A 12938-nucleotide genomic window follows, 5' to 3' on the forward strand; every position below is an offset into this window, starting at 1 on the left:
GCAAAATTACAGTAAGTTCACCAGATTTCATTAACTTGCATTAATTTAATTTAATTGCTTCAAAAATTAAAATTAAGTTAAGTAACTTGTAACTTGTAAAAATATTTAAGCATATTTCGGAAATGAATCCACAACCGGCATTTCTGCCAACAATTTCCGCACAATTTTCCCAGTTTTTCCAACAGGAATTTGTTCCAGGATGAACAAACCTCCTCTAAGTTGTTTGTAATTAGCGACTTTTTCTAAAAACAAAAATTCATAATTTTTATATGTTAATTATTTTCTTAAAAGCACCCGTTTAAATAAATAGTAAATAGTAAATACCATTAAACCACGAAGAAATATCCCAATTTGACACATTTTTCGAACAAGTTTTATTCAGAACAACGAATGCTCTCGGAATAAATTCGCCCCCGTGAGGATCTGGCACCCCACAAACTACGGCTTGCGCCACTGCCTGATGTCGCATCAAGATATCCTCCAACTCGGTTGGTGAAATCTAACAAATATTTAACTTTTAATTATAATTAATGTATGTGCAATGAATTTAATGATGTTTTTTTTACGTGGTCCCCAAAATACCGAAAAATATCTTTATTTCTATCCACAATGTAAATAAATCCTTTCTCGTCATAGTATCCCACGTCTCCCGTGAATAGCCACCCATCTTGAAAAGTGATGGCGTTATCCTGCAATAAAAGTGATATGGATATTAATACAGCACCACAAAGTCGCAAATTATTATTACATAAATACCTCGGGTCTGTGTATGTATCCGTTGCAAATAAGGTCTGTTTTGATGCACAATTCTCCCTTCTCCATAGGACCCAATTTTACCCCGGTCTCAACATGTACGACTTTCAATTGGACACCGGGGATTAGTTTGCCTACGCTGTATGGAGGAAGGTCTAGCGTCAAGGCACAGGTAAAACTGTTAATTTGAATAATATGACGTAAAATTAATACGTTAAGTCAAGTATCCATACCTTTTAACGCTTCAAATTTGCCATCAAGTAAAGCATCCCAATCAGAACTCGACGTAATGAGCCCACATTCCGTCATGCCATAAATGTCGACAAAATGTTTCAAATTCGGAAACTTTTTCATAATCGTCATCGCTTCGGGTGTAATGATATGTCCCCCCGTCGCCAAGTAGGCGACACTACGCAAATCTTTGGAAACATGACTAAAGCCCGTCTCTTCCGCCTCGGCGACAAGTTCCAGTATGAATTTGGGAAAGAGAAACAAGGATCGTGCCTGATATTTTTGGATCGCTGAGAAAAGCCTGGGCACCGTTACAGACGCCATTTGTAGAAGATATCGACCCCCACAAATGTACGAGAATGCGACGGCAGAGCCGATAAAGTGGGTGGGTTTAGATCCCAAGATGCTCGCCGTTTTTGGATCATCGGTAAAAGAGGTGTATTCAAAGGCAAGGATGTTCTGAAGGAGGGACGATTGACTGTAAACGGCGCCCTTGCTGAGACCAGTAGTACCGCTCGTGGGAACGATAAGTGCTGCCGAGTCTGGTCCAATTTCCAAGGGGGGACAATCTGTAAATAAAATATTTTTTTTACACTTTTCCAGAATTTTCCTATTTCTATTCTTGTTTTTACAAACCTTGCCCAACACTTTCTTGGAGGAAAGAGGAGAGTGAATAGCATCCTTCCCGTTCTCGTTTGTTATCATGATCCCCAAGAACAATCACTTTTATTTCATTGGACCATGGAGCTTTAGAAATTGCGTGCAAAACTTCAGCCAGAATTGACTCGTCGCACGCGATCCATTTAGATTTAGATTCAATTACGCGATCCAGTAATGCATCTGTGTTGTTTAAAAGGTTGCAAAAAGTATACAAAATTGAATGCAAAATTTGAATATTTGTGCAGTACAGATATAATAGTACCTTGAATTTCTTCGCAATATGACGCTCTCGCCGTCCCGTTTGCCCTCCACACGCCAAGAATTAGGGAATGAATCACGAGCACATTATTTGTCAAGTAGATCAAAGTATCGTCTGTTCGGAAGCCTAAATTATACAGTCCACCCGCAATTTGTTTTGAGTTGGTTTGTAGCTCTTTGAAAGTCAGAGACTCGTCGGTGTCTGGATTTGTCTACAAAATAAAAAATTATGAATTTTTTTCAAGCAGTAACAGAAATAATTATTAATTTTACGATGCATTTTTCCCTCCCATTTGCTACGTGCTCTGATAATCGTCGTAGAATGTATTCCAAAGCGGTGTTTTCCTTCCGTGGCCAGCGGAACGTGTATTCAGACTTTATTTCGAACTTGGTGTCTGACATTGTTTCAGGAATTTTTTCTGGAAATTTGGAAATAATGTGTATGCAACTAACTATTTATTATCTTTTTTGGGGCTTTTGAATGACATACGTGCGAATAAAGCTGAATGTTAACCTAATATTCAGGTTATCTTATTTACGTCCAGTTCTTTTTTCAACTGTAAACATTGCGTATTATCGAGCTATTTATGTATGGAATATTGAGAATTTTATGACACGTGAGGATTTACTTTCATCCAATAGTTAGTAGGTCAGCTATTTATTTGCACGTGATCGACTCATCATAAGTATTTTTATTGTATTATTTATATAATGGAATTTTTATCATGTTTACCAAAACCACGCCGTTTAAGCTCATTGCCATTTACGCTGCTAATCCTGGTGGGCATGTATGTACTTAAATATATCCCTGGTTGTTGAAGATTACCATTTTTGAAGGAGCAAATGGCAACTTTTAAGTGAGGGTCGTAATAAGTGTGCGAAGTTCATTGCATAAAAGATGTAAGATTATTAACTAACTTTAGTGAGATTTTTTGAGTTGTAAACTACTCTATTCTATTTTTTTGGTAATAAAAGTTGTTACATATTAATAAACCCTCCAAACGAATATAAATAAGTAGCGTCAGAGCGATTCTAGTTTCCTTTAACGTTTCCGTATATGACCTCGTCCTAACGGTCATGAGGTCAAAAATATTAACTCCCTTGAAATCGCAGTCAAATTTCCTTTAAAATGACACCCCATATGAACATTAAGTGTTTTTTGACCCCCTGACCTTGGCGACGAGGTCAAAGGTCAAAAATATTGGCGTCGTTGAATTCGTGGCGAAATTTCCTTTAAAATGATACCCCATATGAAAATTAACGTGAATTTAATTTTGGACCACACCCCCTGGCGCTGTGGGGGGTGGTCCGATTGACTCAATTTTCGAACTCGACCGAGAACTAAAAATTAGAAGCACAATGGCGAAAACGGGGTCTGATTATGTTGACTCGTTCAGGAGATATCCTGCTTACAGACGGACGGACGGACAAAGTGATCGCAATAAGCAGCTGACGCTACTTAATAATTAAATGCAGCAATAAACAACGTTGCAGCAATCGGGATTGGGATTTAATTAAATGGGTTGAGTGTAAAGAGTACGGGATTGAAACATAACTCCGATGCTGACAATGCGAATTATTATTTTATGATTTTACATAATATGACTATTAAGTAATTACAATTCATTGTTACAAAACATAACTCAAAATTAGTTCGATATTTCAAATAAATACTAGAAATTTTTTTTTTGGTTTCATGAAAAACGTATGAAATTGTTCTTCATATCTTTAATATAATAATGTTTTATGTATCTGCATTACTGATTGCAAGGCACTTGCACTAATAATCACAAGATATATGTATGAATATTTCGCACTTTGTATTCAATGAAGTGCAAGGTTCAAAAGTGTTTTAAAAGTGGAAAAATGTTCAAAATAAATTTCCCGAGTACAATCTTTTATTGTTTAATTAGCTGTTAGGAACATTTACATTTACTGTAAATGATGTGTAGATTATATGTAAATGATTTACATATAATCAACATAACAGTACAATTTGCATATAATCAAGTGGTTTTCGTCGGGGGAATGCCAAGTACATAGTCCAAATGTTTAAGTTAAGAGCATAAGAGTAGGGAAATTTTATTGAAAATCAGGGTCAAAATATGTTCACTCATAAATTTTGGTTCTCGGGCTACAAAGGATTTTCTGTTTAGGGCTAATTAACATAGCATTATTAATTAAGTTAAATAATTTATAACTACAATTAGCTATCAAGACAGTAATATGATTTAAATAAGAATAAGAATTGTACCAATAAATAAGGAAATGTTGTTTGAAAAGCTGGTTTTTCCTTTAAGGTGTAAATGCCCCCCAGTCACAGGGAATCCCTCCAATGCATTTGCACCACGCGAAAAATGGGGCGGAAGAACAAATGCTGTTGGTACATCCCGAACCTCTGGCCCCACTCAGACACACGGCTTGGCATCGGTCGCAGTAATTTTGACCTATAAATACATTTGTTAGATGGTTAAAATACGGAAAATTAATATCGCTTTTACCCATGATCGACCCTGGAAGTACGGCGAGAATGGCTAAGATCGCGAAAATTGAGACGACTACGAAGGAAATGTTTTTCGTTGCCATTTTACGAAATATTTTAAAGTTTCCAAGTTTTTTAGGTTTTAGTCACTTTTATGAAGCTAAGTAAATAAAACTGATACCTTCCTAGACACATTCTCAGCTTTTATATACCTAAACTAATTTATTCGTCGAACCGTTCAAGTAAGCATTTTAAAATCTCGAAAAAGCCAACAGTGAGCTAAATTAAACACAAAATTCAAAGAATCAACAACCGCAAATTATTGTTACACATGTTTGATTTCATTATTGCATTATTCTTCAGATACATAAATCCGGACGCAGATAAAATAGGAAGCAGTTGGTAAATAATTATGCACATTTGTGACTAAAAATGTCTGAGCAAAAAATTTAAATATCAAAATATATTATGACTCAATAAAATGATGACAAATGTTACGGCAGACTTCCGGGGGCATCGAATTACTAATTTCAGTTCAGCGAATATAAATCTGAGGTTATTCGGGGTCAAGTCTATTAAACTCAATTCCTCTTCAATGTATTGCGTGAGTACTTAATCATGCAAAATGTTTGCTAAAAATGCATCCGGTAGGCTTTAGACAAAGAGAGAGAAGGAAGATGTGTATGTAATTGTCATAAAATTAGAGACGTTCACTCACTTTTGAAAGAATATGTAAAAGTTGTGGTTGCTGATTAGTTCGGAGATGAGCCAAGTTATATGGGTGACATCATATTTATAATGATCATAAATTTGCATACGTATGTTTTTTTAGTGGGAAAATAATCCTTTATTTGGAGATGGATATGGGAAATTGTATAAGGAAATATCTATCATTTTGGTGCTGCTCTTACCAAATTAGCTACCACACTACTTAATAAAAAAAATTATTTAAGAACCAGTTCTCATCTTCGGAAAGATGTAAAAGTAAGACTAGAAAGACATATGTTGTAGTGAACAGAAAAAAACACATAGTAAAAATCATAGGTAACGACACATAATTTTGTAGGGTTCAGGCAATCTCAGCTAAAACAAGCATGCCGATAAGACATGATGATAAGTGAGACTATCCCGAAATGATATGGATGACTTAGTATATAGGACGACTGCTTCTTATTGACCGTAGGCAGTAGAAAGGCCTCCGGAAGAACCACCCCCTCCAAATCCACCTCCACCATTTCCAAATCCGGAACCACCACCTCCAGCTCCACCGTTGGCGTACCGGATGAAGAAAACTTCGGGTTTGGATGGGGCAGATGCGGCTGGGCGACGGATCTTGACATCAGCAGAGTTGGGTCCCTTCTTGAGAAGGACGTAGACGAGGGTCTTTTGTTCTCCTTGTTCTGGGAGGATGACCTCGGTTTGTTGGGAGGAAGATTGAGAGGGAGCCTTGACGAAGACGATGTTGACGTGTTTGTCTCCTCCCCCGGGGACTCGGATCACTCGGGATTGAGAATCGGACGCTTCATCAGGTGCAGAGTGAACATAGCTGTGAAAAAATGTGCAAGAAACTATGAAAAATTGCGACCTTTTACATTATATTCGGGCTAAATTACTACTTACACGTGTCTGAAGACTTGTCCACCACCGCCGCCGCCGCCCCCACCGGAACCTCCCCCAAATCCTGACCCTCCAAAACCTCCGAAGCTACCTCCTCCCCCGGATGAAAACGAGTTACCCCCACTATATCCACCACTGCTGCCCCCAGAGTACCCCCCACCACCACCACCGCCAGAATATCCCCCAGAGCCTGAGTAGCCCCCACCACCGCCACCGCCACCACCTGAATAACCACCTCGTTGGCCAGCGCTTACAAAAGCGACGGTGCAAAGGATCTATAAAAACACAAGAAAAGCAAATTCAAAATTTCCGAAAAATGTTTCAAAAAAAGTGCAACTTACAATGAAGGCTTTCATGACTGGGCTGTGTTTCTGGTATGTAGTAGAAGAATGAAGGGAAGATGAGAACTGATGTCTGCAACGATGTCAAGCGTTGCTTATAAATGGTTAGCCAGAGTCGCCTCTCTCTTTACTATTCGAAAATGAGCATCGAAACTTGTCTCTGCTCTTTATTCAGAGACAATTGAGATGTTGTGACCCCTGAAACTTGTAGAACGTACAAAAGTACATCAGTAATCACGCATGAAATTGCACCTGACACATCCTCATCTATTTTTGGGAAAGAAGAATCCTCAGTGATTGACTAGGATGCGGCATATTTTATTTCCGTATAATAATTCTCATTTTGTTGGGCAAACAAGTTTTCTAAAATAAAATAACCATTTCATTAATTTGGACAAAAGGAAGGGCAGAGATTTATATTTTTAAAGTTGACAGTCTCATTTACTTATTTGGTTGTTATAAAAATATACATGAAATACTTTTGTCTCATTAATAGTTAAGAGATTGGGTTTTGTTTGGGTGAGTCGTTGGTAGATCGATATGGAATGTAGAATTTTATTCTTACTTTCGAAACTTTAAAGAAGTACACGATTTTTCAATGTTTGAAAGTTAAAATACAGTTAAATACATAATAGTTAGATAAATAGAAAACAAATAAATGCGTGTCCTTTTCTGTAAAGAATTTTTTTACAAAAAAATACGATATAATTATGAAATTGTAAGTGAAATAGATATATTTATATAGGAGTAGAAGACAATTCTCAAGAACGCTTATGATGGCATAAGAAATATTGTGTAAATTGCATCACTAATTAACAAATTTACTAAAATTATATAATACTAATCCACACTGATCGGCTTATCATTTCATAATGGAGTATGTACGTGTGCATATGCATGTTGTGTCGGTTGCATATTTTATTGGAAAATATTCACTGTTTGGACTTGTAAATACTTAGAACAAACTTTATGCGGCCATTTTACTGGATAAGGAAAGTTGTGATGCGTCTTTCCCCAGAAACTGTGATAAGTAGTTGTCCAATATATTTAAGGCCTTAGGGCACTCATACTTCTTCCTCCCATACTTCATGCCCCCCATTCATGTTGATACTTAAATGAGTTAATGGTATACAGTTAAGTATTAAGCGAAATAAGTACAGTAATATCCCAGATATGTAAAAATTATTCTGGACGCTTGTCATTCCACTAATAAAAACTAAGCATTATCATTGTCAAAGTTTCGATTATTAAATTTTTTATTGTTGAGAAGCAGTGATGGAACTGCTGTTTACCCAACTTATTTTGCATTTATCAAAATGAATGTTGGGTAAATATGACTTGATCTGTGGAAAATGAACTGTATGGGGTATGAAATGCCTGACACCGTATAGTTTGTATTATAGCACTCATTTCCACGACCAGCAACACGGACAAATTTAAGTAGGCTGCAAATTATTTCAAGCCAAAGTTGGACTTTTTACGCATCAAATGAGGCTTCCATGCAATAAAGTAAATCGCACAGAATAATAGTATTTTTAAAATCTTTATTTGACTTTTCAAGTTTTTTACAATTTGTAATTGAAATGGACTAGAAGACATGAGAGAAGAAGAAAGAGTACGCAGCAATCACAAGATAAATATTTTACACTCATTCCATAAAAGGTGGTACAAATGCAACAGCAGCAGCAGAAGCTTAAATGAAATCGAAGGATGGTAATTATTGTCCATAAGCGGTAGAAATGCCGCTTCCACCGGATGAACCACCTCCGAATCCACCGGAACCTCCACCATTTCCGGACCCACCCCCGCTTGATCCTCCAGCTCCTCCAGCACCTCCAGCACCATATCGGATGAAGTAAACCTCTGGCTTTTGTGGGGCGGCAGCAGCTGGGCGACGGATCTTGACGTCGGAGGAAGAACCACCCTTCTTGAGGAGGACGTAGACCAAGTTCTTGTGCTCGTCTTGTTCTGGGAGGATGACTTCGGTTTGTTGGGAAGAGGAGGAAGATGGGGTCTTGACGAAGATGATGTTGACGTGCTTATCAGCCCCCCCGGGAACTCGGATGGTTCGGGATTGAGAATCAGCAGCCTCATCAGGGGCAGAGTGGACGTAGCTGATGGAAAGAGGCAAAGAATTATTAAGGTCACGAGTTAGTCACTGTATTCAAATAAATGCTTATCAATCGTGGTACTTATCAATTGTTGTACTTACACATGTCGGTAAGTTTGTCCTCCTTCACCACCACCACCCCCACCACCTCCACCTCCAGACCCGAATCCACCTCCCCCTGAACCACCCCCAAATCCGCCACCACCACCACCGGAAGTGAATCCACCACCACCACCACCCCCGCTGTAACCACCCCCATTGCCACCACCGCCGCCAGAGTATCCGGCGCTAACAAGCGCAACTGTGGCGCACAAAACCTGAAAAACAAAATTAATTAGTTGCGTAAATAATAATTATTATACCGCATTCAATTATTGTATCGCAAATTTTCTCATATTTCACAAAATGTGATGATTTCTTACAATGAAGACCTTCATGATTAGATTGGATTGAGAGGAAGATGAGACTGATGCCATTTTGGGAACTCATTCATCCTTTTATACAAATTTATCTCAAATTCTCCACCTTTCACTTATTGGAACATACACAGTGCAAATTTATGCGTGAAGAAATCTGAACCAAGATAAATCTCATATTGGTTGGAGGAGTAAAATTGTAAAGCATAAGTAATAACCTATTTCCTCAATAAATACAAATTCATACCTATGTTTATTCCTCGTTTTTATTATTTCTGTCATTTCCTTCTTGCAAGCTATTTTTGAATTGAGTCAAGTTCAGATGACATAATATTCAATTTAAGTACTAAAAAAACTTTGTAATCCGAACTAGATTTTCAAGAAATTATCATCAATCAAAATAACAAACATTTGGAATAACCAGTTACATTTATGCATACATTTGTCCACAAAATTCGAATAAATCAAGACAAAAACTATTCCACCGTGTCATGAAACATTTTGAAAACAAGGACCTCACAATGCGCGACGACATGATGATGAGATGTTAATTGCGCTCTTAATTATTTAGCAACTATTTATCAACTACTCATATTTAGTAATGATAATGTCCTCACGTGTTTAATTATCTAGTACATATGCAAAGTTATTGATTCAATTCACGCCATGCAGGACAAAATGCCTCTCACACGCACACACATGACGAGACGAATGTACTTACGTAAAAAGTGACGATAATTTTCTTGAAAACATTTTTTTCAGACAACTTCATCGTTTTTTCAGACAACTTTTTGAAGAGCAAGTATTGATTTTGAGACGGTCGCGATCGTGTGTCGTCTACATATGCAAAAAAATAGTGTCAATGTGAACGCCATTGTTTTTATCAGGATGAAGAACGATATCAATTAATTAGATAAACTGACTGGTTTAGTTAGTCTGACGGGTTTGAATTACAATAACTCTCACCAAAACTATATTTGCATAACAGTTTTCGACGTAAAAACTGACCTGACCTGACTACATATATTTGTGGTCCAGAGTTTTTAATTTTAGTCTAATGTGGCTTTAAACTCTTACTAATTTTCATCATCTTATCAACGATCCACGATTTCTTAACCAAAACAAACTAGCGCATCTTCTTGAGTGACAGATTGACACTAGCCCTTCGTTCAAACAAATAAATAAAAACAATAAGCCCCTCGAATCAACAATCGGCCTGCGTTTATGTCGATAAGAAATATGACCACACGTTGCAGGGGGTCCTCATCACGCGGTGCAGTCATTATATGACTCATATACCAACAAAAATTACCAATTTAATGCTGCAACGCAACACAACACACGACTAAAAAGTGGAAAACCGGTTAATTTTATTATCCACAATGTGCACTTGTACATAAATATATTTTTGGTTGCATTTGCATCTTTTTTTAATTGTTTCTTCTTGTTGCATCTTCACATGTTGGGATTATTATTATGCTGACTGCCTGACCTGATGATGCCCTTAATATTCAGAAGAGAGATGAGATAATAAAAAACATTCGACTTATTTTAGGTTCCCTATTATTGCGACATGTTGGCACAAATTATTAAGCAGCATGTAATTATTAATAAATTGACGAAATTTCGCAACTTACTGAACAAATTGGGTTTCGGAAGTATGTAGTTGGTAAATATAGACAAGTTTGTTTGAGGGAAAGTTGAGAAAATATTGTATTTGTATACTTTCATCAATCGATAAATTTAACTGATGCACAGGACAAGTTATTGAGACAATTAAGATCAGTTTAACTGCATTTAAGGTTACATATTAACTTTATTGATCCAGTAATTACACTTTCTGATTGCTTGTCAGATAAGATAGGATGCCAATGGCACCTTAAAATCGATCATTAAGCCCTCTACTAAATAAATAATTTCACTACTTTGGCTCCCGATTTTGATCGTAATATTTACTTATCATCCCGTAAAAATGATGAAAAAGGTAATAAAGGTGGCATTAATAGTTGATTAATTGTGCCCTGAACTTGGCAAGTTTCGCTTTGTCACAAAACTTTAATTGATTATAATGAGAGGAAAGGACTGCACAAGTAGTAAAATACATATTTCGTTGCCCACAAATTAATTATTTTATGACATACAGCATCTCAAATTTTTGGCAATCATACAACACGTGCTTTTAATGCAAACATAAAATAAATATTTAACATAACGCCGGCCGGTTTATTGTTTGTTTCGTTATTATTTATTTATTATAAAGGCTTATTTTACTGAATGGGGATGAATGACCAGTTCCTTATTATTTGCATCATCACCATTGGCCGCGGAAGTGTGGGGACAATTTCCCCACGGTTATGCGATGTCCCCATCATCTGCCCATGTTATATAAACCCATCCCTCCCCCTATCCTACAACGTTAATGTCCCCACATGTCCCCTCAGCTTCCGCCGCCACTGATCACCAACAATATGGTCTGCGAGCGACACTTGTTTAAGAGTGGAGGCCCCAAAAAGTGACTTATCCAAGACTTGATCTCTGTGAACTTTATTTGCAATACTCACTCTCTATTTTTTCCACTAAAGTTTGAAAAGTTGCATCTTTTTTAAATTTTATTATTAGCAAAGTTGTGCCTGCACGCTAATTATGTGAGAGGATACATATTTAGAGATAGAGAATTATTGGCGTAGGGATATTTAGGCCATCTCATGCAATGCAATGAATGTTCCCACTATTTGCCTAATTCTTGTACATATCTATGAAGTAATAACAAATTCGTAAATATATAATCCTGTAAAGGAATAACATGCAGTACGAATGAGGAAACATCTCCACTTTTTATAGTTTTATGACATCTTCATTTTTCAATTTGATTTACATTTGTTCAAATTATTGCAAATATACGCCGGTATTCGGACACGTGGTGAAGAATCAGATCGTTATGTTCATCCCATAATGTCACCATTTTGATATTGACGAGAAGAACAATAATAAATATTTAATGCCTAAAATAGTGAAAGGCCTTTTGATATAAAAGAAGAACCGTTTTTCCAAACCGGCATCATTCTCGTTTTCTTCTTCTTAATTAATTCTTCTTCTTCAGTCCACCATCCAAGTAGCAACCCAATCATGAAAGTCTTCATTGTAAGGATATTACTTATTTTGACAAATTTTTAGAAATATTTTATGAGAAAATTATGAGGAAATTTTGATTTTGTAGGTCCTCGCACTTGTAGCCCTTGCCTCTGCTGGATATTCTGGCGGTGGTGGTGGGGGATTCGGTGGAGGATATTCTTCCGGTGGGGGTGGTGGTGGCGGATTTGGGGGATTTAGCTCGGGAGGTGGTGGTGGTGGATTTGGAGGTGGTTCTTCCGGTGGGGGTGGTGGCGGACAAGTTTACCGACATGTGTAAGTGGAAGTTTAACCCAAATTGTAGCAATTTTTCATAACTTACTGTACCATTTTTATATTTAGCTACGTCCACTCTGCCCCCGATGAGGCCGCAGATTCCCAATCCCGAACCATCCGAGTCCCTGGAGGAGGAGATAAACACGTCAACATCATCTTCGTCAAGGCTCCTTCTCAATCTTCTTCCCAACAAACCGAAGTCATCCTCCCGGAACAAGACGAACACAAGAACTTGGTCTACGTCCTCCTCAAGAAGGGTGGTTCTTCCTCCGACGTCAAGATCCGTCGCCCAGCTGCCGCCGCCCCACAAAAGCCAGAGGTTTACTTCATCCGATACGCTGGTGCCGGTGGTGGTGCTGGAGGTGGTTCCGGCGGTGCTGGAGGATTCAGCTCCGGTGGAGGTGGGGGTGGATTTGGAGGTGGATCTGGACTTTCCACGGCTTATGGTCAATAAGCAATATTCAGCTTCTTTACTATTGGCTTCTTCTCTGCAGTGGAAATGGTGTCTTCTCATCTTGTTGCACCTTGCCCTCGTGATTATTAGTGCTTATCTATCGCTGATTTCTTCATACTCATCCCGTCTAGTCCTCTTTCAACCACAAATTGTACAAACTGTTAAAAAGTTTAATAAACTATACCGACTTTCGTAAATAACATGGTTGTCT

At 37.7% G+C, this 12938-nt stretch overlaps 4 protein-coding genes across 7 annotated transcripts; 1 reads left to right on the plus strand and 3 right to left on the minus strand.

The window, feature by feature from the left end:
• Positions 1-6: 6 nt before the first annotated feature.
• LOC110844323 (4-coumarate--CoA ligase 1) lies at positions 7-2508 on the minus strand. Of its 4 annotated transcripts, none has more exons than XM_022090498.2 (9): positions 2393-2507; positions 2176-2321; positions 1907-2114; positions 1621-1824; positions 987-1553; positions 757-908; positions 567-689; positions 325-499; positions 7-242 (listed from the first exon to the last, which is right to left on the minus strand). In XM_022090498.2, the coding sequence occupies exons 2-9, from the start codon at positions 2302-2304 to the stop codon at positions 106-108; spliced, it is 1695 nt and encodes a 564-aa protein (XP_021946190.1). In that variant the 5' UTR covers positions 2305-2321; positions 2393-2507; the 3' UTR covers positions 7-105. The 4 variants fall into 4 exon arrangements, with proteins under 4 accessions (XP_021946190.1, XP_035704171.1, XP_035704170.1 ...); XM_035848278.1 differs by having other exon boundaries at positions 2417-2434; XM_035848277.1 differs by lacking the exon at positions 2393-2507 and having other exon boundaries at positions 2176-2386.
• A 2697-nt stretch (positions 2509-5205) lies between these two features.
• Positions 5206-6462, minus strand: LOC110843168 (loricrin). The gene is made up of 3 exons (XM_022089115.2): positions 6343-6462; positions 6005-6276; positions 5206-5930 (listed from the first exon to the last, which is right to left on the minus strand). Exons 1-3 carry the CDS (start codon positions 6355-6357, stop codon positions 5555-5557), a joined length of 663 nt encoding a protein of 220 aa, XP_021944807.1. The 5' UTR covers positions 6358-6462; the 3' UTR covers positions 5206-5554.
• A 1410-nt stretch (positions 6463-7872) lies between these two features.
• On the minus strand, positions 7873-8943 carry LOC110842620 (glycine-rich cell wall structural protein 2). The gene is made up of 3 exons (XM_022088388.2): positions 8875-8943; positions 8555-8769; positions 7873-8456 (listed from the first exon to the last, which is right to left on the minus strand). Exons 1-3 carry the CDS (start codon positions 8926-8928, stop codon positions 8060-8062), a joined length of 666 nt encoding a protein of 221 aa, XP_021944080.2. The 5' UTR covers positions 8929-8943; the 3' UTR covers positions 7873-8059.
• Positions 8944-11867: 2924 nt separating this feature from the next.
• On the plus strand, positions 11868-12927 carry LOC110844374 (probable H/ACA ribonucleoprotein complex subunit 1-like protein). Its single transcript, XM_022090561.2, has 3 exons — positions 11868-12009; positions 12086-12273; positions 12340-12927. Exons 1-3 carry the CDS (start codon positions 11995-11997, stop codon positions 12725-12727), a joined length of 591 nt encoding a protein of 196 aa, XP_021946253.1. The 5' UTR covers positions 11868-11994; the 3' UTR covers positions 12728-12927.
• The last annotated feature ends 11 nt before the right edge of the window (positions 12928-12938 follow it).

The sequence above is a fragment of the Folsomia candida genome, unplaced genomic scaffold (assembly GCF_002217175.1).
Source record: "Folsomia candida strain VU population unplaced genomic scaffold, ASM221717v1 Fcan01_Sc002, whole genome shotgun sequence".
NCBI classification, from domain to species: domain Eukaryota; kingdom Metazoa; phylum Arthropoda; class Collembola; order Entomobryomorpha; family Isotomidae; genus Folsomia; species Folsomia candida.

Coding starts and splice junctions, on each gene's coding strand:
- LOC110843168 (XM_022089115.2), bottom strand. Junction 5,931..6,004: donor GGACAAGTCTTCAGACACGT/GTAAGTAGTAAT, acceptor ATTTTTTCACAG/CTATGTTCACTCTGCACCTG.
- LOC110844323 (XM_022090498.2), bottom strand. CDS start 2,304: ATGTCAGACACCAAGTTCGAAATAAAGTCTGAATACACGTTCCGCTGG. Junction 1,554..1,620: donor CCAAGAAAGTGTTGGGCAAG/GTTTGTAAAAAC, acceptor TTTTATTTACAG/ATTGTCCCCCCTTGGAAATT. Junction 243..324: donor TATTTCTTCGTGGTTTAATG/GTATTTACTATT, acceptor TTTTGTTTTTAG/AAAAAGTCGCTAATTACAAA.
- LOC110844374 (XM_022090561.2), top strand. Junction 12,274..12,339: donor GGACAAGTTTACCGACATGT/GTAAGTGGAAGT, acceptor TTTTATATTTAG/CTACGTCCACTCTGCCCCCG.
- LOC110842620 (XM_022088388.2), bottom strand. CDS start 8,928: ATGGCATCAGTCTCATCTTCCTCTCAATCCAATCTAATCATGAAGGTC. Junction 8,770..8,874: donor TAATCATGAAGGTCTTCATT/GTAAGAAATCAT, acceptor TTTGTTTTTCAG/GTTTTGTGCGCCACAGTTGC. Junction 8,457..8,554: donor GGACAAACTTACCGACATGT/GTAAGTACAACA, acceptor TCTTTCCATCAG/CTACGTCCACTCTGCCCCTG.